Source organism: Bidens hawaiensis, unplaced genomic scaffold (assembly GCF_021521415.1).
Source record: "Bidens hawaiensis isolate Kalapana, Puna unplaced genomic scaffold, B.hawaiensis_p1.1 tig00017357_1, whole genome shotgun sequence".
Taxonomy (NCBI): Eukaryota; Viridiplantae; Streptophyta; class Magnoliopsida; order Asterales; family Asteraceae; genus Bidens; species Bidens hawaiensis.
In genome coordinates this window covers 104,341-129,309 of record NW_027492631.1, presented here as the reverse complement: position 1 = coordinate 129,309, position 24,969 = coordinate 104,341, and the positions used below count along the sequence as shown (strand labels likewise).

General features: G+C 34.6%; 2 protein-coding genes across 2 annotated transcripts; one reads left to right on the top strand and one right to left on the bottom strand.

The window, feature by feature from the left end:
• Positions 1-737: 737 nt before the first annotated feature.
• On the bottom strand, positions 738-1,808 carry LOC143553748 (WD repeat-containing protein RUP1-like). Its single transcript, XM_077043666.1, has one exon. It carries the CDS (start codon positions 1,737-1,739, stop codon positions 738-740), a length of 1,002 nt encoding a protein of 333 aa, XP_076899781.1. The 5' UTR covers positions 1,740-1,808.
• An 8,861-nt stretch (positions 1,809-10,669) lies between these two features.
• On the top strand, positions 10,670-13,998 carry LOC143553766 (uncharacterized). Its single transcript, XM_077043678.1, has 3 exons — positions 10,670-10,717; positions 12,064-12,159; positions 12,263-13,998. Exons 1-3 carry the CDS (start codon positions 10,670-10,672, stop codon positions 13,823-13,825), a joined length of 1,707 nt encoding a protein of 568 aa, XP_076899793.1. The 3' UTR covers positions 13,826-13,998.
• The last annotated feature ends 10,971 nt before the right edge of the window (positions 13,999-24,969 follow it).

Here is a 24,969-nt window from a genome sequence, read left to right as displayed (position 1 = left end):
GTATGTTAAGTCCTAGTCACTAAAGTTATCAGAATCTGACCCTAATAGACTGTTGTCGTTCCAACTCTTATGGATCGATTGTTTATTGTTAATTATGTTTTCCGTTTACTACTAATAGCAACAATAATCGAACAACCAAATCACGCTCTACTGAAAACGATTACGATTCGAGTTAGTTTTACTCTTCTTTTGAAGTGTTTTATCAAGTTATATTGGTTTCTTATTTGATTGTTTGCGTTACGAGCAAAGAAGATTATGTTTTACATTTAGTATCGTAGTTTTTTAATTTTTTTTGTTTTGTTTTCTAGAATACTCGAAACCCGATTAACCCAACCTAAATTACCTGAACCTGAAAAACCCGTGAGAGATTTGGGTTGGGTTTCGGGTCAAGATTTAAAATTTTAAAACCCGAAGAACCCGACCAAAAAAACCCGAAACCTGAAAAACGAACCCAAAGAACACTCCTAACCACAGTTGTTCAGTCCAACCATGACAACTGACTGTAATTCACCAGTGATCTCTGAATAAAATTCGCCGCGTCGGTAAGTGTTAAAGCTCAAAGTGTAGATGAATCTCTATAGGCAATCTATTAGACGCAAAAAAGTTTAAGGAACTAGAAGTTAAGGTATATCACATGTTACCAAGACAATAATATGCTTTCTAGGAGTTACAAAGTTCTATTCTTAACTAGTAACAAATGTAAAAAACATATTTGTCACCTTTTAGTTAGTTATAAATCACTTTCTTTTCCCGGAAAAAATCTTTACAACTCCATCCGAACCACCACCCACCAATGTGCACTCATCATCTCCCACTTGGCTCCAACACACCCCACTCACGAACCCATGTTCGGATCGGGTCTCACCTCCCGGTCCGAACTGGTGGACCCATATAGGTTCACTCCATCTTTTATCATACACAAACACCTCATTGGTCTCCGACCCACACCCGATTAACCCTTGATTTCTCCAAACCGATAACCCAACAAACCTTCGCTCGTTCGTGTGACCTTTATACGTCCGAATCAGGCGTTGATTCTCTGAGTCCCACATTTTTAAACACCCGTCGGTACCCGATGTCATCACCGTTCGGTCATCCAAAAATCTCGCGTAACTAACCGTTCGTCGATGCCCATCAAAAACCGCAACCGGGTCAACGATTTTCCGCACATCATAAATATACGCTTTTCGGTCTGCACATCCAACGGCCAATAAGGCGCCGCCAAATGGACTAAACTCCACACAACAAACCGGACTCCCAAATTGAACCTCAGCCACACATTTTCCACCATCCTGACGTGGGTCCCATATTTGCATGGACCCATCATCAGACCCAGATGCTCCCACAACCGAGTCCGCATGGGAATAATCCATACTCCAGACCCGCCGGCCCGAGTGCTCATCGCGCTCGAACACCGGCATCTGGGTCTCAAGATCGTATTCCGTGATAACCCCATCGTAGTCCGCAGAGCCCATGACTCGCCCTGCGGACCCCGGCTTCCACTTAAGACTACTAAGCTTCGCGGGGGTAGTTATGCAATATTGACATATAGTATCATTGGAATTTATGTTATAGACTCTAATCTTTCTAGCAATACCCCCGGTGGCGAAAACCGTGCCCGAAGAGTTGACTTCGACGACTCCAAGGGTGTCAGTGATGTGTCCGGTGTTCGGCGATGAAACGACGGCGGAGACGTGGAAGTCCCACTCGAATTTAGGTGGTGGTGTTGGGTGGTTCATGACTTCATGTCATGGCTTGGTGGTTGATTTATGGTTGGATATTATATGTGGTCCTCTATACCAATGAAAACGTTATGTTTGTAATATATACATAACGAATTGAATGGATAGATATAATGAGATATGCATGGTTGTATATTGTTCTTATGTGTGTATATATGTTCACCAAATATTATTTCAACAATGAGCTTATAATAAATGGTATTGTCATTAATGGTGTTCAGGTTAGTTGATGAATTTGAGGTGTACAAAGATGTATTTATTATTTTACAACTATGTCACAAATATATCAAAATTGTTTTATCTTAACTACACTACAAGAATATGAGTATATGATAATATGAGTAGCCTCAGATTCTTGTAGTGCTATTATACTATATACGGTATAAATGCAAGATTATAAGGACGATTGTGAGGACATTTAGGTTAGTTGAGGTATCTTTTAAATCAAGCTAAATATTTGAATTTGATCTAAGTAGGTTCGTCCCGTTGAACTTGAGGTATTCTTGTGGCCCCTCCTTTATAGCAAGGAGGGAGCAGGGCATCCACTCTACGAAGAGGTTCTCTTATTCTAAAACTATACCCTCTCTTTATCGACGATACTTCTCCCTAATTATATATATCAAACACCATTTTATTATTATCAATATACATGTTAATGACTTGACCATTAAAAGATATTTTTTAGGGCCCTAGACTCTCTGATCTTGAATCATTCTTTAACTTGTTCTTTATATGTAATGACTCAAAATCAAACTCCAAAACCGATCGGTTTGTAATAAAGAAAATGTGGAATGTATGTACTAATGGAGTTAAGGTAATTATGTGTTCTTAATCACTAACAAGTTAAGAACCAAAGAAAAGAAAATAGTCATAAATGGTGTTTTGTACCTAAGTAGGGAATGAGGGAGAAAAGAGACATGTTTGAATGTGTATTATTAAGAAAGGGAATGGTGGTTGTTTTTGTACCTCAAGTATTGGATGTGGTGGTTGTCCTTCCAAGTCATATCCTCTACCTTTTGGCCCCAAACACAACCCTCGCATTAATTCATCTCACTATTTTTTTTTTGTCTCTCATTAATAGTTTACACTTTAATTAATTTTATATATGTTTTTGAGGTCTAAATTATCTTCTTCTTGGTAATTTTATTACAATATAATAGTAGTTTAAATTTTATTCTAAATTAATTGGATGATAATTTTCAAAATTAATAACTGGTGGTAGTGGACATGGTGACACGGGTGACACCAAAGAAAAGGGAGATGAAATGTTGGGGAGAGACAGTCGACGGTGGGGGTGGCGACAACATAAGAGGGGGAGAGGGGGTGGCGCACGGGGGCTGATGGGGGACGATTGGTGAGGAATAACCCTCAATACACAACAACAAAAAAATAATAATTAGGTTAAACCAATGATAGTGTGTTTACTTATAATTCTATTAGGTTTTATGTTTTACTTATGTCCAAAGATATAATTATAACTTATTACTAAAATTTAACATAAATTTATATGATTAAGGTTTATGTTTTTACCTATGTCTAATGATATAGTTAACATGCAGTATCAGAACGTATGTTCATTATATCAAATTCAATCATGAAATTGAATTTCTCTCTTTTGTATTTGGTTAAAGCAGTTTCTGAATTAAACAAATTCGTGATTTGCATAAACCCTAAAGCTTATTTTGCTCTGAGATCTTAATTTTGCAGAATCAACCCTTATTAATCAAATTAACAGCCTGATGTGAACTTTTGAATAACCTCATTTGTTTAGTTTTTCATGAAAAATTTTGCATCTGATTTAAAGCCCAAATGAAATTTAATGCCCAAAAATTAACTCTTTCGCTTATAAACTTTCGTGATAGCCCACTGTATGCATTAAATAATTTCACACATAGCCCAAATGCAATTTCTAAAGTCCACATATGCTGATATGCATGTCAAAGTTAATTCATATGACATAAAACCAATGTTGTAAATATCGTTAGTCGGGCGGTAGGGTGAGACTAGCGATTAATCAGATTAATAGGGATATCGGATCAGAATTTAATATATAATTTTTCAGTTTTATATATGCACGCACACTTTTTTATATGTAATTTTCAGTTTTATACATACACAAACATATTTTGGCCAGAATTTGGCTAGAATATTGTTGGAAACTCCTGATTTTGACTGAAATCTCGCCAAAAACCGCTAATTTTGGTCCGAATTCCGCCGGAAACCGCCGATTTTGGCTAGAACCTCATTTGAAAAAACCGATTAATCATGATTTCGGCTGGATTTGACCATTGATCGATTAATTGGCCGATTAGCCAAAAGTTAATCGGTGAAGTGGAGACTAGTGATTAATCGGGGATTAATCGGCGCCTAGTCAGAATTATTTTTGCAATACTGCATAAAACTATGCTTAATTTAGTGTGGACCAGATGGTTGTTTCCGGTTTGGTAACGTATGAAGCTACCTCTGAGTCAATTAGAGGTAGAGTGTATTTGGTTCTTTTAAGATACACCTTTTAATGTTTCATGGAGCCTCTTAATGGGTAAATTTCATAAACATGTTGAACCGTTCAGAGGCTACTTGTTTATGAAACTGAATGGGTCGTATAACTTATGTCTATGGTTCAAGAATTGTTGCATTAATCATGCCAAAACTTTCGTATAGCTTATAACTTATGTAAGCCACAAACTTTCATATAAGCTTGTGTATGCCATAACTTTTGTATGTCCCTCGGGGTCGATAAATGCAATAATTCTTTCCCGTACAATTGAATACCACCATCCAAAAGTGTCGTAGACTATCACGAGAGGTTCTTTCAGATATCATCAAAAGCTTACCATTCACGTCCAGGGGATATCCGTATGCTAGTTGAGTAGTTAATATATCGGTTATGCACACTTCTACATAGTCATTAAACCCTTTCTCCATCTAGCATCATATCCCATCTGAAAATATTTAAAATTCGTCTACAAGTCACTAACTATTCTAACAAATAGACATATATAAATGTGATACCTTATGATCGATAATGTATCAAGGATTTTGAGGAAAAATAGTGTTGCACCAAACTGTTGCTTCATGATCTCTAGAGATACTAGTTCTAACTGTGGTGTAAAGTTCCAAGATTAAATTTCATCGAAGAGACCATCCCACGCCCCCTCTGTTCGCTCATCCGACATCCACTATGTTCGCCCTTATATTTTACATTTATGTTTGAACGGTTTGAAACATCTTTTGGCAAATGCTAAAATCACTAGTTTGTATTAAGCTATTAAAAACAATATAAATATAATTATAGATATTATACATATATGTATAATTGCGTATCCAAATTGAAAGCATATTAAATTATTAATAAATGTAAATGATTGATCCGGTTTACAACATTGGTTCTAAGTACCAACTACCAAACCATGAACCAAACTGTTAGATCGCGTTTTTTTTTTCAAAATGTGCACCAAAATATAAATACTAACCGACCGACCTAACTGACTTGCTTCGGTTTAGACGGTTTAGTCAGTTTCTTTACAGACACCCCTACCATTTGGATATAAAACATGGCAAGTTATCCAATAACCTTGAATCCTACTGGTAAGCATGCAACTATGATTTAACATCACCTAATGATCCCATGTTCCACTATTGATTTATTTCTATTGTATGATGATTATTATCATAAGAAATTAGTGGTGGTCAACTAAGGATAACAGAGAAGGGTCATTAAGGTAATTTAATAAATAAAAAAGTTCAAGTTGACTCTATTCATTGGCTCTATGTCCATATCCAACTGTTTCTGTTCTTATTCTTATAAATTATAATTGTATAAATTATTATATAAATACCATCAAAGTTTCAAAAACCATTTTCATATTTCATCAACCTTGAAGCATGAAATCATATTTTGTTATTATGTTGATGATCTTTATTGCAACTTTCCATTTTGGGAATTGCAGGATGATCAAGACCGAAGCGAATGAAGAAACAAGACAAAGATTGTTATCAAGAAATTTTCTTTTTTCGTATAAGAGGCAATTAAGCGCAAGTTCGTATCGTTTCAAGCAATATCGAAGGAATAGTGGCGGTCGACTGTATGAAACTGAACAGCTTGTGCCTGGTGGACCAAATCCACTTCATAATTGATGATATTTTTGATCAAATATGCATTCTTGTAGTAGAATATAGATTTAGCATTGTGTCAAAGTTTTGATTTGTCTTGTTTGCTTTTGCGAATTTGATGAATAAAACTTTATATCAAATGAGTATTAAAGGAAATTTGTTATCTTATTGTTTCCATTCTCACATAATTTGCCAAAAGTTATCCAAGTAGAATCGGTCATGGAATTCAGAATTTTGACTTTTGAAGTCAAAGTCAACTAACATATAACCGAAAATTCTTATGAAATAAAGCATAAAAAAGAAAAAGAAAATTTCCCATTTTCATTTGTTTGATTTTGATAGTTTAGATGGAAAAAGACCATGAATTGCAGCTTCGTCATCGGTATGGAGCTGGTGATACTAAGACGACAGATGACTATGTTGACTTTAAAGTCAACTGCCAATAATTCTCATTCATGTTAACATATAACTGAAAATTCTTATGAAATAAAGCATAAAAAAGAAAAAGAAAATTTCCCATTTTTCATTTGATTGATTTTGATAGTTTAGATGGAAAAATACCATGAATTGCAGCTTCGTCATCGGTATGGAGCTGGTGATACTAAGACGACAGATGACTATGTTGACTTTAAAGTCAACTGCCAATAATTCTCATTCATGTTAACATATAACCGAAAATTCTTATGAAATAAAGCATAAAATAGAAAAAGAAAATTTCCCATTTTTCATTTGATTGATTTTGATAGTTTAGATGGAAAAATACCATGAATTGCAGCTTCGTCATCGGTATGCAGCTGGTGATACTAAGATGACAGATGACTATGTTGACTTTAAAGTCAACTGCCAATAATTCTCATTCATGTTAGACAAAAGTTTTATAATTTATACTATATTATTTAACATCTTAGCTAAGCATGTTTCACCATCTAAAATAGTTGCAGCCTGCAATATGACATCAAGCTGCCTGCAGTATGACATCAAGCTGCCGGCTTTTCTTCTAGATTGGAACTATTACTGAAAGGCACAGACTTGTTTGGATTCATGCACCTTAACGCGGCTAAGAAAACGTTCATAGCAATAAGTTAAAAAGACGGTTAAAACTGTGAAATCTTACACGAAAATCGCATCTCAGTGTCCTAATACTCGAGTTTCTTTCTATAATTATTGCTTACCAAATGGCATGCTAAAGTTCAAAAATATTATTTTATTTTTATATAGTAGTTAGTTCAATAAAACTATGTATACCATGAACTGACCATGATTTATAAAATAATAATGTCAACTTTTAAAAAACTAATAAGTCATGTCAACTTATACAGAATAATTTGTCTATAAATAGACTTCTTTTTCTTCAGCAGCCTAAAACCATATTCAATTTTCTTGAAACTTTGGCTTTTTGTTCATATTTTTATATCAGTCTGCATAAAATATGAAGTTTCAAGTTTCGTGTTCGCTTTATATTCTTGTAATCCTTCTTGTATCTATAGTTCATATATCAAGCGGCAGGAAACTCATTAATCATTCAACGAATAAAGAGAACGAAGAAAGAATACGAGCCAGTTTTGTGTCTACATTTCAGAGACACTTTAACGCCAAGCCCGAGTTTAAAAACTATGAGATGTACAGTGTGTCAGACCGGCTCGTGCCAAGTGGACCGAACCCGCTTCACAATTAGCTACTTTATGCTAAATGTTCTTGTATTTATATGTAGAGCTATATAGATTCTTTTTGTAGAATTGAGATTGAAATAGAGTACTTATTTTCGTTTGTATATGCAATGTTTTTATAACCGGACGGACAACCGGTTCACCGGTTCAACCGGTCAAACCGGTCGAACTGGCCGAACAACTTTGGTTAAAAAATGACGGGTTGGCTGAAAAAAGATTTTTCAAAAAAGAAAAAGACTTTCATAGTAAACCGGTTCAACCGGTTCGGTATTCTGATCGGACCGGTTGAACCTATTCGAACCGGCCGGTTCTTTGGGAGGCGAGCGAATTACATCGAACCGGACCTGTTAGTGGAACGAATCCCTGTTCTAACCAAAAAGTCAACTTTTGAGTTTGAATGGGTCAAGCCGGTGGGCATGTAGATGTAGTTGACTTTATTTATGGCTGGGACTAGTGGCTAGGAAAAAAGTCAACTATATGTTATTTAGGGAATTGGGGTGCTATTTTCTAAGATGTAATAAGATGGAGTTTATGGGCTTCGGTTTAGTTAAAATGGGTCCGGGTCAGCATCGAGTTGAACTTGCGAACACTTCTAGCCAATGTTGTTGAGATCGGATCTGACTGGCCTGTTGGACAGGGATTTAGTCCACCGACCGGTCCGGTTCCGTATATATCGTTCTACTCTTAGAAAAACCTGCCGATTTAACCGGTTCACCAGCCCGACCGGAACCGGACCCCCGGTTGAACCGGTTTATTATGAAATTTTTATTATTTTTTTTTTAAATTCTATTTTTCAGTCTTAGTCGTCGTTTTTGGGAGAAAAGTTGTTCGGCAAGTCCAACCGGTTATCCATCTGGTTTGCTGTCCGATCCGGTTATGAAAACATTGCTTCTGGCTAATCAAGTTATATTTGGGTCGACTAGTGTGTTCCCCGGTTGATATGTTTGATTATTTACTTGCATTTTTAATTGTGTCTCATAACATAGTTTAAATTAATTGAGTATTTCAAGACAAAATTTAAAAATAAAAGATAAATTAGCAACGACCTGCTTGCGGTGCGCGCATATAATGTATATATGTGTGAGCCCTCGGGTGGGCAAAAGTAAAATTGCACTAATTTTGACGTTATTTTACTAATCTCGTGAAAATAACGTTAAAAGTGGCGGAAGGTTAATCAGGCATCATGTGGTGGCGTTGATAGCCGAAAGACAAGGGCACATGCACCAATCAGTCGGTGTCCCGATGATTGAGTGCTATGTGCCTTATGTCCAAGGCTTGATGCAAAACTACTATCGAGCCGGGGGTCTCACCGGAAGCAGCCTCTCTATCCCTATGGGATAGAGGTAAGGCTGTCTACATCTTACTCTCCTCAGACCCTACCATAGCATTGCTATTGGTGGGATATATTGAGTACGATGATGATGATGATAAAAAGATAAATTAGCATGAGTTTCATATTTCAATTCTAATTACGTTATTTATTTTCATATTTTCTTTACTACATTTGTAAATTTCGAATATTAACATGTAAAAGATCAACATTTTGGGTTAAACAAGCCATCTTCGTGTAGGAGTGTAAGCTAGTCAACCCGTTCGCGAGCTACTCAAAATCAACTCACTAAAAACTTGAATCAACCTGAGCTTCAGCGAGCCGAGCCCGAGCTCAAGCCTAAAAATATGCTCATTTATTAAATCAGCTCAACCTTTAATAACAATTCGCAAGCTAACCACAAGCTTTAGATATAGAGCTTAAAGCGAGCCAAACTCGACTTGGCTCGTTTATAGCCCTATTCATGTCAACCCGCGTAAACTTGTCTCTCTAACACAGTTTTTGGGTTCATGTGATGTTCATGTTTTGGTCAAATTTTCAGGTTCATACCAGCTCGACCCACCTATTCAAAGCACAACCAATTTAACGGGAAAATTTCCAAAATGTCTTATTTCTAGAGAGAGATTCCATTTTTGTCCTTCCAAATTTTACATTCCATCTTTGCCAACATAAACACATTGACACCGCTTTGTTTGAAATTCTAGTCGACACGTTTGTTATCTAATCATATCACGCCACGTGGCCGAAACACGTCATCCCAGGCATCTTTTGAAACGTAACGCGTTGTCACTGGCATCAGGGGCGAAGTTTAGTTAGGGCTCGGGCTCCCCCCCCCCCCCCCCCCGTTTTTTTTTTGCGCAGCGTGTAAATTTACATGTTTCCGCCCGAAAATTTTTATGCGTGTAATTTTACCCATTTTCGGCTTAAAATTTGTGCCCGCCCCCCCGCGTTTATGAATTTTTTTAATACATTTTTAGCCCCCCCCCCCCCCCCCGACGAACTCGTCTAAGCTTCGCCACTGACTGACATGCTTTGAAACAAATCCGGAACGACACGTTACGTTTTGTAACATGCCTGGATGACGTTTTGTAACAACGCGCCAACTAGAATTTCTAACACGACGACGTCATCGGGATAGCATATAGACAAATATGAAAATTCGAATTTAGAACAACAATTGTAATCCCTTTCTACAAATATGTGGTCGAGAATTTTCCACAATTTAACATCCTTAATTTATAATCTTATGCCTATTGACCAATGTTGTTGAGACCGTACTGGTTCTATGAAGCTCGCTCGATTCCCAGAGATCCCGCAGTCCGAACTAGTCAGATCGGTCTGTCCGGAAACCGGACCGGTTGAACCGGTTTTACTAGTTTTAGCCCTACGTCATTTTTTAGACGAAAGTTGTTCAAGTGGTCGGACCGGATCAACCCGTCAAACGGTTACCCGTCCGGTTCACTGTCCGATCCGATTACGAAAACATTTATTTTGACTTAAACTATATTCTGCATAACATTTTACAGTTCATTGAATGAAACTCAGACGACCATTAAAAGCCATCTTCGAATCCATCGCAACATTATTATTATTGTTTTATTTAACCCCATTAACACAAGAAACATATTAAATATTAATAATATTAATATTCTGGTCAAATAAAGACACCATATCACTTACTGAGGGTGACTGTCATCACCTTCGCGCTCTGGTCTAATCTTGTTTCCTAACCTAATTATCGATTGTTCGAGTGTGTACGTACAGCTACAGACTCAATCTCTGGTGGGTTTTTAGAGTGCACACCAGGTGTTTGTGAAATGTCCCCTGAGGAGCTTAGTGCTCTTGATGCCCGGAAGAAAGATAAGGTGTGTGTATTTGTGGTTTATGAGTTTGATTTTTTTATCAATTTGAGATCTTTAATAGTCTGCTAAAAAGCCCTAAATTTTGTTGGTGGAATTAGGGTTTATGTTTATTGATGGTTGTGGGTTAAATTGAGGGTTTAGTTTGAGTAATTATGTTTCTCAAATGTTGGTTTTTGGTTTTAATTAGGGTTTTTGAGATCTTTAATAGTCTGCTAGAAAGCACTAAATTTTGTTTAGTGATGTTTAGTGACGGTTGTGGATTAAGCTGAGGGCTTTTGTTGTTGTTATAGCTGGATAGCTGTTATCAATTTAAGATCTTTGATAGTCTGTTAAAAAGCCCTAAATTTTGTTGGTGAAATTAGGGATTAAATTGAGGGTTTAGATTGAATGGTTCGGTTCCGAAAATGTTGGTTCTTGGTTTAATAGGGTTTTTGTTGGATATCTGTTATCAATTCAAGATCTTTAATAGTCTGTTAAAAAAGCCCAAATCTTGTTGAAATTTGGTTCCGAAAACGTTGGTTTTTGGTTTTAATTTGGGTTTTTGAGATCTTTAATAGTCTGTTAAAAAAGCCCAAATCTTGTTGAAATTTGGTTCCGAAAACGTTGATTTTTGGTTTTAATTAGGGTTTTTGAGATCTTTAATAGTCTGTTAAAAAAGCCCAAATCTTGTTGGAATTTAGTTCCGAAAACGTTGGTTTTTGGTTTAAATGAGGGTTTTTGATATCTTTGATAGTCTGTTAAAAAAGGCCAAATCTTGTTTGTGAAATTAGGGTTTATGTTTAGTGGTGGTTGTGGACTAAATTGGGGGTTTAGATTGAATGGTTCGGTTCCGAAATGTCGGTTCTTGGTTTTAATTAGGAATATCTGTTATCAATTTAAGATCTTTATTAGTCTACTAAAAAACCCCAAATTTTGTTGGTGAAATTAGGGTTTGTGTTTAGTGGTGGTTGTGAATTAAATTGTGGGTTTAGATTGAATGGTTCTTGGTTTCAATTAGGGTTTTTGTTGTTATAGTTGGATATATGTTATCAAGATAAGATCTTTAATAGTCTGCTAAAAAACCCCAAATTTTGTTTGTGAACTAGGGTTTATGTTTAGTGGTGGTTGTGGATTAAATTGTGGGTTTAGATTGAATGGTTCGGTTCCGAAATGTTGGTTCTTGGTTCTAATTAGGGGTTTTGTTGGTATAATTGGATATCTGTTATCAATTCAAGATCTTTTATAGCCTGCTAGAAAACCCCAAATGATAAAATTAGGGTTTATGTTCAGTAGCTTTTGTTCATCAAATTGAAGATTTATATTGAGCGGTTCGTTATTTTGAAAAAAATTTGTAATTTGTAATATTTTAGATTGTAGTTGAGAAAGATGAAGCAGAAGAACTCCCTCCGGGGTGGACAAAGGAAATTAGAACAAGAAAAACAGGCTCTAGAACAAAAGTCGATCGGGTAATTATTTTGCATGATTTAATCAAATACATGATCATTAATTCATAAGCCCATCTTAGTTATTAATATTATTATTGTCATTGTTTATGTTTCTACATTTTAGTATTACACGGATCCGGTCACCGGGTACATATTCTTATCCCTTAAAGACGTTCAGCGGTACCTCAAAACCGGAGAATTAGGAAGACTAGCAATCAAACCGAAGATAGGCGAAAAACAAAAATCGAGTGAATTAAAAGAGCAGAAGAGTGAAACTTTGAGCCATAAGCGGGCCCCAACCGGTAAGTCCGCGTCTCCTGCACGGGCTTCAAAACGACTAGCGGGTGGTAACGGTGATGCACCACTACCATCATCGCTACTATCACCATCACCGCCAGAGCCCAAAACTCGGCAAGCTACACAACTAGCGGGAGTGACGGTTGATGCACCACCAACCTCACCGCCAGAGCCTAAAACCCGTCAAGCTAGACGACTAGCGGGAGTGACAGTTGATGAACCGCAACTATCGCCGCCAGAGCCCAAAACGCGTCAAGCTACACGCCATGCGGAAATCAATATCGATTCACCGCCACCGTTGTCACCAGATTCCAAAACCCCTCAAGCTACCCCGGTAATGGAAATCGAAACAGGCACATCACCACCATCTAAACCCAAGCCTGAAACACGTCAAACTACGTGCCAAGCGGGAATCAAAATCGATTCACCGCCACTGTTGTCGCCAGATTCCAAAACCCCTCAAGCTACCCCAGCAATGGGAATCGAAACAGGCACATCACCACCATCTAAATCCGAGCCTAAAACACGTCAAGCTACAACGGTAAAGGGAACCGAAACAGGCATGTCACCATCATCTAAACCGAAGCCTAAAACCCGTCAAGCTAAACAATTAGCCGCATCACCACAGCGTAAAACTCGTCATGCTACAAGACAAGCGGGAATCAAAATCGACTCACCACCACCATCACCACCAGACACCCGAACCAGCCGCCAACCCACCCGAACTAGACCCGTTAATTCCACCACCCCCCAAAAAAATACCAAGAAAACCGAACCGGAAAAGCCCATCGAAAACCGCAATCAAAACACTGATGTGGACGCCAACATGAATCATAATCAAGAAAATTCCATTATTCCTCCACCATCAAATCCAGAAAGTAACAAGAATCAGATTCAAACAACTTTAGAGAAACAAAAATCCCCTGTGGTCAACCCTACAATAACTAATCCCGTTCCACAGTCCGACTCGTCGATCAACTTTTCAATGAACGATTTATGGACCGACCCGTGCATCGAATTCGCTGTGAAAACACTCACGGGTGCAATCCCGCTCACGAATTTGAATAAAGTTGAAAACTTTACCACCGCCCCATCACCGGCGCCACTGCAAGATATCTGGACCGACCCATGTATTGAATTTGCTGTAAAAACACTCACAGGCGCAATTCCAGTTACTGAAGATGATTATTTACTGCACAGACCTGCCAGCAGTGCAAATCCTGCAGGCCCATATAACTTTTCATCACCTATGAATGTGTATCAAACAGGATGTAATAACAAGCAGCAGGAACCGGTGTTCCCGGCACTTGGAAACGGGGGGCTGCAGAAATCGGGTAAGTTTGTTAACGGGAGTAACGGGCAGTGTTCGATATCGAGGTTCTATCAGTGAGATGTAGAAGTGAAAATGTGCAGTATGTAGACTAATTAATTAGGATGTTTGTTAGTTTTAAGGTTATTTTGTGTTTGCTTATGTTGTTTTATTGGAGTTTTTGATAAGATTATGTTGTTGTAAAATGTATTATGAGATGATAAATGCTGATGATAGCTAGATGTTACAATCAATCTTTCAAATGTTACAATTTCATGTTTCTTAACATTTAATTGTATAACGATAGAGGTGCACAAACTGGGTATTTTTAGGAACCAGTTCCGGGTATGGTCAATAAAAGTCAAAAACCGGGTCCGAGTAGGAACCGGTTCCGGGTATAGTCTGGTATTTGACCGGTTCCACGGGGTTTTTTTTCGGGTTTTAGGTAGGGTAGGGTCGGGTTTTGACCGGGTATTTCTGGTTCCGATTCCGAGTACAGCTCCGAGGAGAAATCCTATACTCGGTTCTACCCACGGGTCGGGTCCAGAACCGGGTATTTTGTGCACACCTATATAACGGTGTTAACTTTTTTCGTGATTTCCGAATTCCAACATCTCATTTTCACAACAAACATATTGCTTTCTTAAATTCCGAACATACCATCACATCTATGTTTTCATATAAATTTTATTAAAACACGTATTTACAAAATAGAGGTAAGGTTTGTCTTCCTTTCACCATTTATATGCCCTCATACTTTGTTATGGATGAGATTTTACCGGGTACGCATGTTTGTTTGTATATAAGTTAATATTTTAAGAGGGCCACTGTTACATGTTGCAGAGGGCCTCCTATTTATAGTTAGATCACTGATCTACAATACTTTATGCGGTTTTTATTAAACAAGATGTATAAAAAGTTAAAAGATGCCGGCTAATAGCAGCGCGAACCCAGTCTCGATTGTTAAGTTACGCCCTTCTACAGAAATTCCCCATTTACATTTCCTCACCAGCCTCAAGAATCTTAGTCCTTGGCATTTTACCGACGTCACTTGCGATGGCAGTTGTATTTAAGTTGTGTATCATCATTGAACAACGTTGTCTGATAAACAATCCAAACACCTGCTTTAATCGACGGAATTTGTGAAGAGCGATAAAGTTGGTTTTAAAAAGTGAGGTGAAGATATTTATATAATTTTTATATATGTATATATCATGAGTTTTTAGCATCACGACCCATAATGTAGCTATATTTAAGTATCACATATGATTTAGTATATAAACTATTTGCACATACAACCTGAAAGGCATATTGTAGAACATTTAGATGCACAAAAACAATTTGCGTACGAAAAGTGAGCGCCTAAACTTCACTTTAGATCGCCTTTTGCCTGAAAATCTCGCCTCATGCTCACTTTTAAACATTGCTCTCCTTAACTAGCCTAAAGTGAAGGCCCTCGCCCCAGGCACACTTCTTTAAACCAAGGCGATAAATAGGTTTTTACATATACTAAATTTCTTCTAAATTTCCTCTGAATAAAAATGAAGAGGTTTTATAAAGAGACTATTATTACTCTTCAGTTTTTACATATACTACCACATTGTCCTGATTTTCGTTTTTTTACTTGGATTTCAAGTTCTTTTTGGTTTTGACCTGATCATATACAACATAAAACTCGTCTTCTTAACTAAAACTTTATCTAACTAATTGGGTTTTATTAGATCCGTGCGTTGTGGTGAGGCGTGATGAAAATTGGGTCCGTGTCAGTTGGTTCATATTGTGTAATGATTGAAAATGTGTTGTGCGACATTTTACCAGTAAATCACTTTTTGCAAATCTAGTCATTGTTGACTGAGAAGTCACGTGCCATACAGCCCCTCTATCTGCTTAGTTACCACTACGCGTGATGACGTGATCTAAAAGGATCTCATCTTCTTACTTTCTCATGCCTTAATTACGACGCACTTAAACCACTACACCGATAAATTCCTTTCGTTATTAATTGGTTTACATGTGTATATACATACATATGTAAAAAGTGGTGGTGACTACTCATTATATAACATATAAACTATACATTATTATATATAACATTTGAGAAGTTTGGTGTCGCAAGACCATAATTGATCCATGTGGCGGCACCAGCTTCTGACACATCATTCAACCTTTTTTTTATTTCAGTTCCAATATCGTAACGAACGTAACCAAAACCAACCAAATTCGCGTTAACTTGCTATTGTAACGTCTGAGTTTTACCAACCCAATAATATAAGTTATGCAAGTATTCTTGACATGTGCTAATTTAATCTTCAGGTTTAGTGGCAGTTTCATAACGAAGTAAACCAATACCAACCAAATTCGTGTCGTTTTGATCATAAGTTGTATTTGTTTTTTTTAATGTATATATTTTTTATATTATAAGTTATATCAGTATCACTGCTATTTTCTACATTGACATATTATTGTTTTCAGTTTATTGTCGGTATGATAACCCAAAAACAAATACATATAGAATTAAGTAATTGGATTAGGGTCATGTGAGAACTTTTTGAGAATTGAGAACTATGAGAACCATTTTGAACCATAAAAAAACCCAAAAATAAAAAAATCATAAAACAAAAAAAAAACAAAAATAAAAAAACCAAAGTTCTTATTTATCATCCCGGTTTCTAAAAAAACATAAAAAAAATTCTCGGTTTAGCTAAATTATGCATATATGTATAATATGTACATATATGTACACACATGTTTTTTTCCTATACACATATGTATAATTTAAGGTAAATAATAATGTATATATGTGTGCATTACGTAACTAGAAATTAAATGAAAGTATACATATGTGTATATGTATAATACGAATTAAAAAGAAAAAAATTGGTTTTTTTTTATTATACATATATATATAATATGTACACACATGTTTTTTCATATACACATATGTATAATTTAAGGTAAATGATAATGTACATATGTGTACATTACGTAACTAATGATTAAATAAAAGTATACATATATGTATAGATATAATACGGATTAAAAAAATTGTTTTTTTTAATGAAACCGGAATGAAATATAAGAATTTTGGTTTTTTTACTTTTTTAAATTTTCGTTTTTTTTATAATTTTTTAAATATTTTTTAGAGTTTTTTTTTAATAATCTAAAATGGTCCTCAAAGTTCTTAATTTGTCAATAATTTTCTTAGAATCCTTACCCTTAACTAATTAACCCAAAAGAATATCAAATATCAAAGAAACGAAGATCTTTTCCTCAACCTCAAAAATATCTTTAAGCCAATAAATTAATAAAATCCAAAATAAACCAAATAACAATCGGATATTTTCGCAGCCGGTTTAACTCCACCACTCTCTCAATCACACAACTCCCCTTCACGCGCCTCTCCACCAATAACCATTCACAAAACCACCTTCAGAGTACACGTGTCACCACCACAAAGCACATATATTCCCAACACTTACCAAGCGCGTGACACTTACATCAAAACATTGCGTAACGTGGGAACAAAAGTCGAATAATAAAGTGAAACCGGTCTTATAAAAAGCGGATCCGACATCTTATCTACAACCGGAAATAATTTCTTTTTTCTTTCTTTGCCGGAAAATATATTCTGCCGGAATTATAGTAATTATGGATGGTAAAGAGTACAAGTGGACAAATGAACGCCACCTTAATTTCCTCAAATCTGTAGAAGCTTCGTTCGTTAGAACAATGTTGGAGAACATTGACGGTCGTGTTCTTTTGTTGGATCGCCACGTGCCGGACACTTGCGAGTCCACGTTGGACTCCAAGTTAACTATTGGTCGGATGACTAGAAAAAGGCATTTTCCGGCAGGTATGTATGATAATGTACATAATAATATTATTATTATCATTATTATTATTATTATTGAAAAACGAGTGAAACTGTATGCCGAATATCGTATCGGTTTTTTTGATTTAGTTATTTTTTTTATTTAGTGTTGATTATTATTATTATTATTATTATTATTATAAACGAGTGAAACTGTGTACCGAATGCTATATTGATTTTTTTGATTTAGTGTCGATGAGTATTAATGTATGTCAAAATGTTAATATGCTAGGAAAGAAGCTATTTCTCTACAAAGCTAAACTCGATTATGTATTTTAGTATAATATAAGCTTATAGAAACTAAAAACTTATAAATATGTTATTGCAAGTCGAACAAGAGAGGGTGTTTGTATTTCATGTTACTTTTTAGTTGGTTTTAACACAGTCGAAATGCTAACTACCATTTTTAGAAATGATGGTTAAAGCGGATGGATATATTTCGATCGGTTAATTGCCACCCCTGACGATAAGATCGTTTCTTTGAAGAGTAGGTTTTACTTTTCAAATGTTTTTATATTTAATTTTTTAGTTCTTTTTAATGATATTTTTATTTCTCTCGGAGAGGAAAATTCGTCTAACGTAAGATTTGGTAATATTTTATTATTATTATTATTATTATTATTATTATTATTATTATTATTATTGTTAAAAGAATAAAATGTCAAATAGGGTTAAAAATAAGCATGAGATCATGACATTCACATAGACATTTTAGATGTAATAATCTAAATTTAATACTAATAATAATACTCTTTTTAAGAAAATAGAACTCTAGTGTCGCTACAAATTGGTACTATATAATATTTTAAAGAAAAAATAATTGTAAGTTTTGGTACCAGATTCTATGGTTTGAGGAGACGATATTTTGAAGCGTCAATTTTTTATTTACATTATTTGCTTTTTCTTTATTAAGATATTTAAACTTTATTAAATAAATAATGTTTTAATTTAATCAGATAATCGGGACGGCAGCTTTGGCATTGACCAACGAGTCAAAAGGTTACGGACCCAATCTTCTCATTTTCCTCAAGACGATCAGGTTTTTTATATTATTCATATTATTGCTATTATTATTATTAATGACAATATTAATCTTATTATTATTAGATCCTGAATTATAATTTGTTATTTGTAGGTTGTTCCACAGATGAGACACGTAAAAAATGTTGAGGGTGACAATAACTAGCATGTACAACATCATTATGATCATGTTAAAAAGCATGCATGGGGTCATGATAAAAATAATGATTATGATGGTTGTGGTTAATGTTACGGATATTTATTTAGTTTAGTATTAATTCACTCACATTTTAAATTAAAGTCACCTGATCTTCGTTACATGCAATTTACAACTACGTCAACTAGTTCGGGTTGTCTTTAAAACTAGACCATGACACAGATGCTTCTAGTCTAATAGCTAGCACAAGACGTATAGTAAAGATGGTCTCGTTTAAATAGTTGAGAGTTTTAATTTCGTTATGCACATTAATGTAGTTTACAAGCTGTTTTAGAGGTTATGAGTTAGCCGGTTTAAAAAAAATAAATAGCCTGTTAGCTTTTCAATAATAATAATAATAATAATGCATAGCCTGTTAACAGTGGCGGAGTCAGAAATTTTTTCCTATGTGTTCGGGTTTTTTTGACGCTCAATTTTTTTTGGTGTTAAATTTTTCGGGCCCGGATAGGTTGGGTCAGGTCGGTCGGTCGGTCAAACAAATAAAATCCAATCCAATATCAGTATCATTACAAAAGTACATCGTCAACATTCAATAAAATACAAAGTCATATTAAATAAAAATATATTACATATTGCAATTGTTCCCTACGCGTTTTCATGTTTTGAAAACGATTCATAGCATCTTCAATCGCGACTTTCAAAAAGAAATTTTTTTGTCAAATAACAAATGCAAGCATCGTTTATATGACCGTCACCATCCGATTACGCAAATCCGTCCTGTGCTTCATTGAAGAAAAACATCTTTCAACACTTGCCATGCAACCGGTATAACTAATGCTGGTTTCAACAAAACAATGGACCAACTGATATCCAAGATGTTTCTTTGTTTCAACCATTTTTTTTTTGCAAGATTAGATAAACAAAAAATAGAAAAAAACCTTGTTTTTTTTACTCATACTTGATTTGGTTATTTAAAAATCAAAATCAAAGAAAGAGCCGTTGTGAAGTCCGAATCAAATGATCGATTGAAATCTTGAAGGCTTGAAGCAATCAAAGAAAGAGTCGGTCGACCGATGTTGACCCGTTTAAAAGATCTTTAAAATTGAGCAACTAACATCTTGATAGATAAAAGAAATATGGCCCTATATAATATGAATTTATATGGGTTCAACAATAGTCTCGAATACTCGATTTATGCCCTATACAATATGAATATTTTTATTATTTTAAACATTCATCTATTTAAGAGTTAACATACTTACATACCTAGTAAATATTGAATATTTGAAAGCGAAGGACACTGAAGTTTGAAGGAGGTGAACTGTCGGGCCAAGGAGGTGAATCGATGATAGTATATAGACCTCCGACCTGGTCGATACTCTATAGATAAAAAATTGTACCGTTGTTTTTGGTTTTTTTATTATAATATAATTTTTTATTTATGTATTTTTGTTAATGTTAATTGGGTTGGGCTTTTTATCCTATTTTATTAATAACTTTGGCCTTTTTTTTGTTGGGTTTGAATATTTTGTAACAAGATACTGGGTGTTCGTTTGTCAAAAAAGTATGGGTTCGTCCGCTAATTCATACCTATAGGTTATATATAAAACAAAAAATTTACCAGGTTTGACGAACCCGGTGGTATGTATGTGACTCCGCCACGGCCTATTAAGGATCTCTAGTAATCATTAAGACGTTACAAAAGATGTTGGTAGGTCTCAACTAATGATAGTCTCTCACAATAATGTAATTGAAGTACAACACTCCAACTAATATCTACCCCGAAGTAGTAAATATCTAAAACAGTAACTTAAATAGAAATATAAATATCTAAAACTGTAACTTAAATAGAAATATAGTGATTGATTAAATGTGTAATATGAAAAATAAAATAAAATGCATGTTAGTAATGTTAAAACACTTCTAAAAGAAGCTACACTAGGAATCAGCACGATGTGAAATCAGTAGACAGCACATTATATATATATACAATTAGCAATTTTTGTTTCATTAGGGTTTGTATATTAGGGTTAATGAGTTGTACTCACTTTTGTTTTTTTTTCTTTTTTTTAATCTTTTACTTTTAACCCAATAGTTTTACGTTCTTACAATTTTACATCAACACTTTTCATTTTCAAGTTTGTTCCATATACTTTTCATCTTTTTCAATTTTTTTGTTTTACGTCTCGGTGTAAATTTTGCGAGATAATACGTCGAAATGTGCGTGTGTGGTTCAATGTTTTACTTTCAACTTTGGTCCCCTATACTTTTCATATTTTCAAAACCATTTTACGTTCCGGTCTAAATTTTTTCGAGTTAACACATCGAACGTGCGTGTGTTTTTCGACGTTTTTATTTTTATTTATTTTTGTTTAACATTGTTACAAATATGAAAGGCTATCAACTTTTGTCTAGATTGACTTAGTTATTACTCTCTATGTTTTATGTTTCGCGTGCTTAGTTTAATGTTATGACGTATACTTTTTGTTCAGTTATATTTTTTTTGTTTTTTCTATTTCCTTTTTATACGATTTTTTTTTTGCAGTGTTGGTGATTGCTAGCGGTGGTGTGACATGGATGCTACTTGACATGCTTTTACACTCTCTCCGTAACGCGGGGGTATAATGCTAGTTTTAAAACATTTTAAGTGTTATACAATTGATTAATAAATATTTTATTAAATGAAATTAATTAGCAATATCTGTTAGAAAATATAAAATTAGTAAAAAGACTTGGATATGACATAGAAAGTGAACCAACAGTCACTATAGTTTTCGAATTTCGACAACTCAACATATCAAAAGTCAGCAAAGGCAGCAGAAAATAAAGCATGTGATGGAAAGGCAATTTTGAAATTTTAAATGCGATATAGCGCCAACGTTAATCCATGTCACTATTAAAAAACGAGTATTTTGGTCATGTTTTTGGTTGGATGTAGTAGCCTTTTGCGATCAATTTGTGATCGGGAATGTTATGGTAAAACCCTTTGTGGGCAAAATCCCATTTTAGGACCCCGGGATCATTCTATAACCGAATTCATCGACAAATGCTGTAAAATTATAAAATGTCTCTAATAAACATATCATATAAAACAAATACTACGTAATCACACACAATATATATATACACACACACTATTAAATGCAGGAGCTGATCTATGCCTAGGCCAGGATGTGCCCGAGCTACCTCACAACTACGTTTGTGAAGTTTAAAATTTGTGCAATTTTTTTTCTTTGTCTTGTGTATTATCTCTTAAAAATATTAGGATATCCTTGAGTCCGTTTTTTTATAGAATTGCCATTTTTGTCCATGTGGTTTGCATTTTTTGTTAATTCTGTCCAAAAAAAAAATTAGTCGTTTCCATCTTCTTGGTTTCATTGCTATTTCTGTCAAATCATTAACTCCTTTAATTTTAGTTTGTTAAATTAGTATGAAATGATCAAAATGCCCTTCTAATTAAATAGAGTAAATTGTCATTTTCGTTCTTATGGTTTGCTCACTTTTGTCATAACCGTCCAAAATAAAATTGTTTTTAGCCATTTTCGTACTCATGGTTTTTAAAAATTGTAATTTCGATCTACTTTACTAACACTGTTTGCCCTTGTCAATTAAGATAGTATATTTGACAGAAGTGCCCTTACTAACACCATTTTAATAAGTTATATATATATATATATATATATATATATATATATATATATGCAAACTAGTTAATAACATAAGAAATAAGTTGTGTAAAGTCCCTCCTATCTATGGCTTAACGGTTAGAGATTTGTTAGAGCTCCTTAAGGAAGGCAAAGAAAGGCAGCGGTCAGACCGATTCTGCAGATTGTTAAACGCGTAAGTATATAGAGGACCCACATAGCATTTTTGCACCCAAAGCCAGAACACCGCTACTATGATTGTTGATCGTCTCATCAAGACCTTCCGAATCAGAGGCGTTTGTTGAGTGCACATCAAAAACTGGAGGCACACGCTGTCTTGGACTCAGCTCGGTTAACATTGCTCGATAAGGACGACATTAATAACTTAAAAACTCACTCCATAATACGCATATGCTAACACGGATACTTCACATAAACAATACAAAATCTTTTAATAAATTAATGTTATTTATGAGTGCCAAGTTTAATCAGCATAGATTAAATGTCCAGCAAATATTTGTAAAGACTTTCTATATTTTATATATATTGTAATACAACTACCGACTTACCTTTAACTGCAATGGCTCTAACTATCAGCAAATACAAGCCCAAAAAAAACAAAACAAAACGAAGAACAAAACACCAGCTAACGAATTGTGTTTCGCTTTAAGACTGAGCTAGAAACTTAATTTATAATTCGGTTTGCTTTTAGCGGCTTTGGTTCAGTTCATTTTTTGTCGAACCGGTTTGAAAACGGATAATGTACACCTAAATTTTATTTCTTTTTTTAGCATATGTTACCGAGCTAAAAGCTGATAAAAGTAAAAAAAAATAAAGATGTTCACTCATTAGATGCAACTGAAAGGATTCGTTTTTGATTTAAGATTGAACCAAAAACCGAAACTGGATTAAAATTTTTATTGGATATTAGCAAAGAAGAAACTCGAGAAATCATTATTTGTTATTAGCTTTCAACCAAATTCACATATTATGAACCGCAATTGAACTATAAATCACATAACGAATTCAGTTTTCGGTTCAAGCTTAGAACTATCTCGGTTCGGTCTTTAATGAATCCAGTTTCGGTGAAAGACCGAATCGAAACCAGTTTAAAATTACGCCTACTTTTAACCGTTTCCATAGCATTTACCTTAAAGATGTACAACTTGTAACACTGTTAAAACGCAGATATTAAACTTGCACATTGCAACGCAAAAAGAGAAAAGTCAGTCAACATCTATGCATCCACGATTTCGCTTATTATGTGGATACAGCTTCTTAACAACATGCATTGGTCTAAATGTCTAATGATTTTTTTTTAAATAGGATATTTAATAAGGTGTAAATGGTTTTTAGGAGAGACTAATACTTTTCAAAATAGGATACAACTTCTTAACTTAGGCTTTTAATGTTTCATTTTTCTAGTTGTATTAAATTATATACTTCTGTTTACTTTTTTGTTTATTTTTTTAAAAGACTAATACTTCTATTATGTAATATTACTATTAATATTAATTAGTATTATTAATATTAATATTACTTATATAGATACAATATTAATTGAGTTCTGCCATATTTTTGTTTCTAAAGTTGAGTTCCGTCATTTGAAATGGCAAGTGTTGTCTGGACATTCGTCATTTCAAATGGTAAGTGTGAATAATATCTATACCTGTCAGTTGTGACCAAGATTTGACAACTTCGGCTTTTAATGTTTCATTTTTCCTTTTGTATTAAATCATGTAATTATGTAAAGATAATACTTTTATTATGTAATATTATTATTAATATTAATTAAGTTCTGCCACATTTTTTAATAAAATCGAGTTCTATCATTTGAAATGGCAAGATATGACCTTTACGCGTTGGAATCATAAATTAAACACCAAGGATATTGCTTTTTATCGATATTCCTTTTTTAAAATCTCATTATCTAATAAAGGGGTGTTTGGGATTCTTTATTTTAGCTCCTTATAGCTTTTAACTTATGAGTTATAAGTTATAAGATGTTTGAGAAAGTTACGTTTTTGTGAGTATATAAGGTATAAGTTACAACTTTGTAACTTATAACTTATGTCTTAAATAAGTTATAAGGAGGTAAAATAAAAAATCCCAAACACCCCCTAACTATAAAAGAGGATGTTGGCTCCGCATGACTTGAGACTATTTTGTTTAGTATATAGGATATACCTGTGTCATTCAAATACAATTTCCAATGGTGTTAAAAGTGTTCATTTTGATGATTTTCCATAAATTATCTTTATGTTGAAAATAAGTTAATGAAATGTGTAGGTGGTAAAAATAAGACTACAACAACAAAAGGGAACTAGTCAAAACATTCTAAAGTCCAAGAGTCCCATCCATTGTGCTCGGTTGATTGTGCGCGAAGGAGGCCTAGCCGGGCTTTCGGGTTTCAGGTCAAGGGAGACCATAATTAGGCTTCCAAAAGCAGCATTCTCGCAACGTCAAGGGAGACCGGTAAATATAGTGTAGCCGATAAGAAAGGGCAATTTTGACACATTTGCTCATAAGTTGA

Coding starts and splice junctions, on each gene's coding strand:
- LOC143553748 (XM_077043666.1), bottom strand. CDS start 1,739: ATGAACCACCCAACACCACCACCTAAATTCGAGTGGGACTTCCACGTC.
- LOC143553766 (XM_077043678.1), top strand. CDS start 10,670: ATGTCCCCTGAGGAGCTTAGTGCTCTTGATGCCCGGAAGAAAGATAAG. Junction 10,718..12,063: donor ATGCCCGGAAGAAAGATAAG/GTGTGTGTATTT, acceptor GTAATATTTTAG/ATTGTAGTTGAGAAAGATGA. Junction 12,160..12,262: donor CTAGAACAAAAGTCGATCGG/GTAATTATTTTG, acceptor TCTACATTTTAG/TATTACACGGATCCGGTCAC.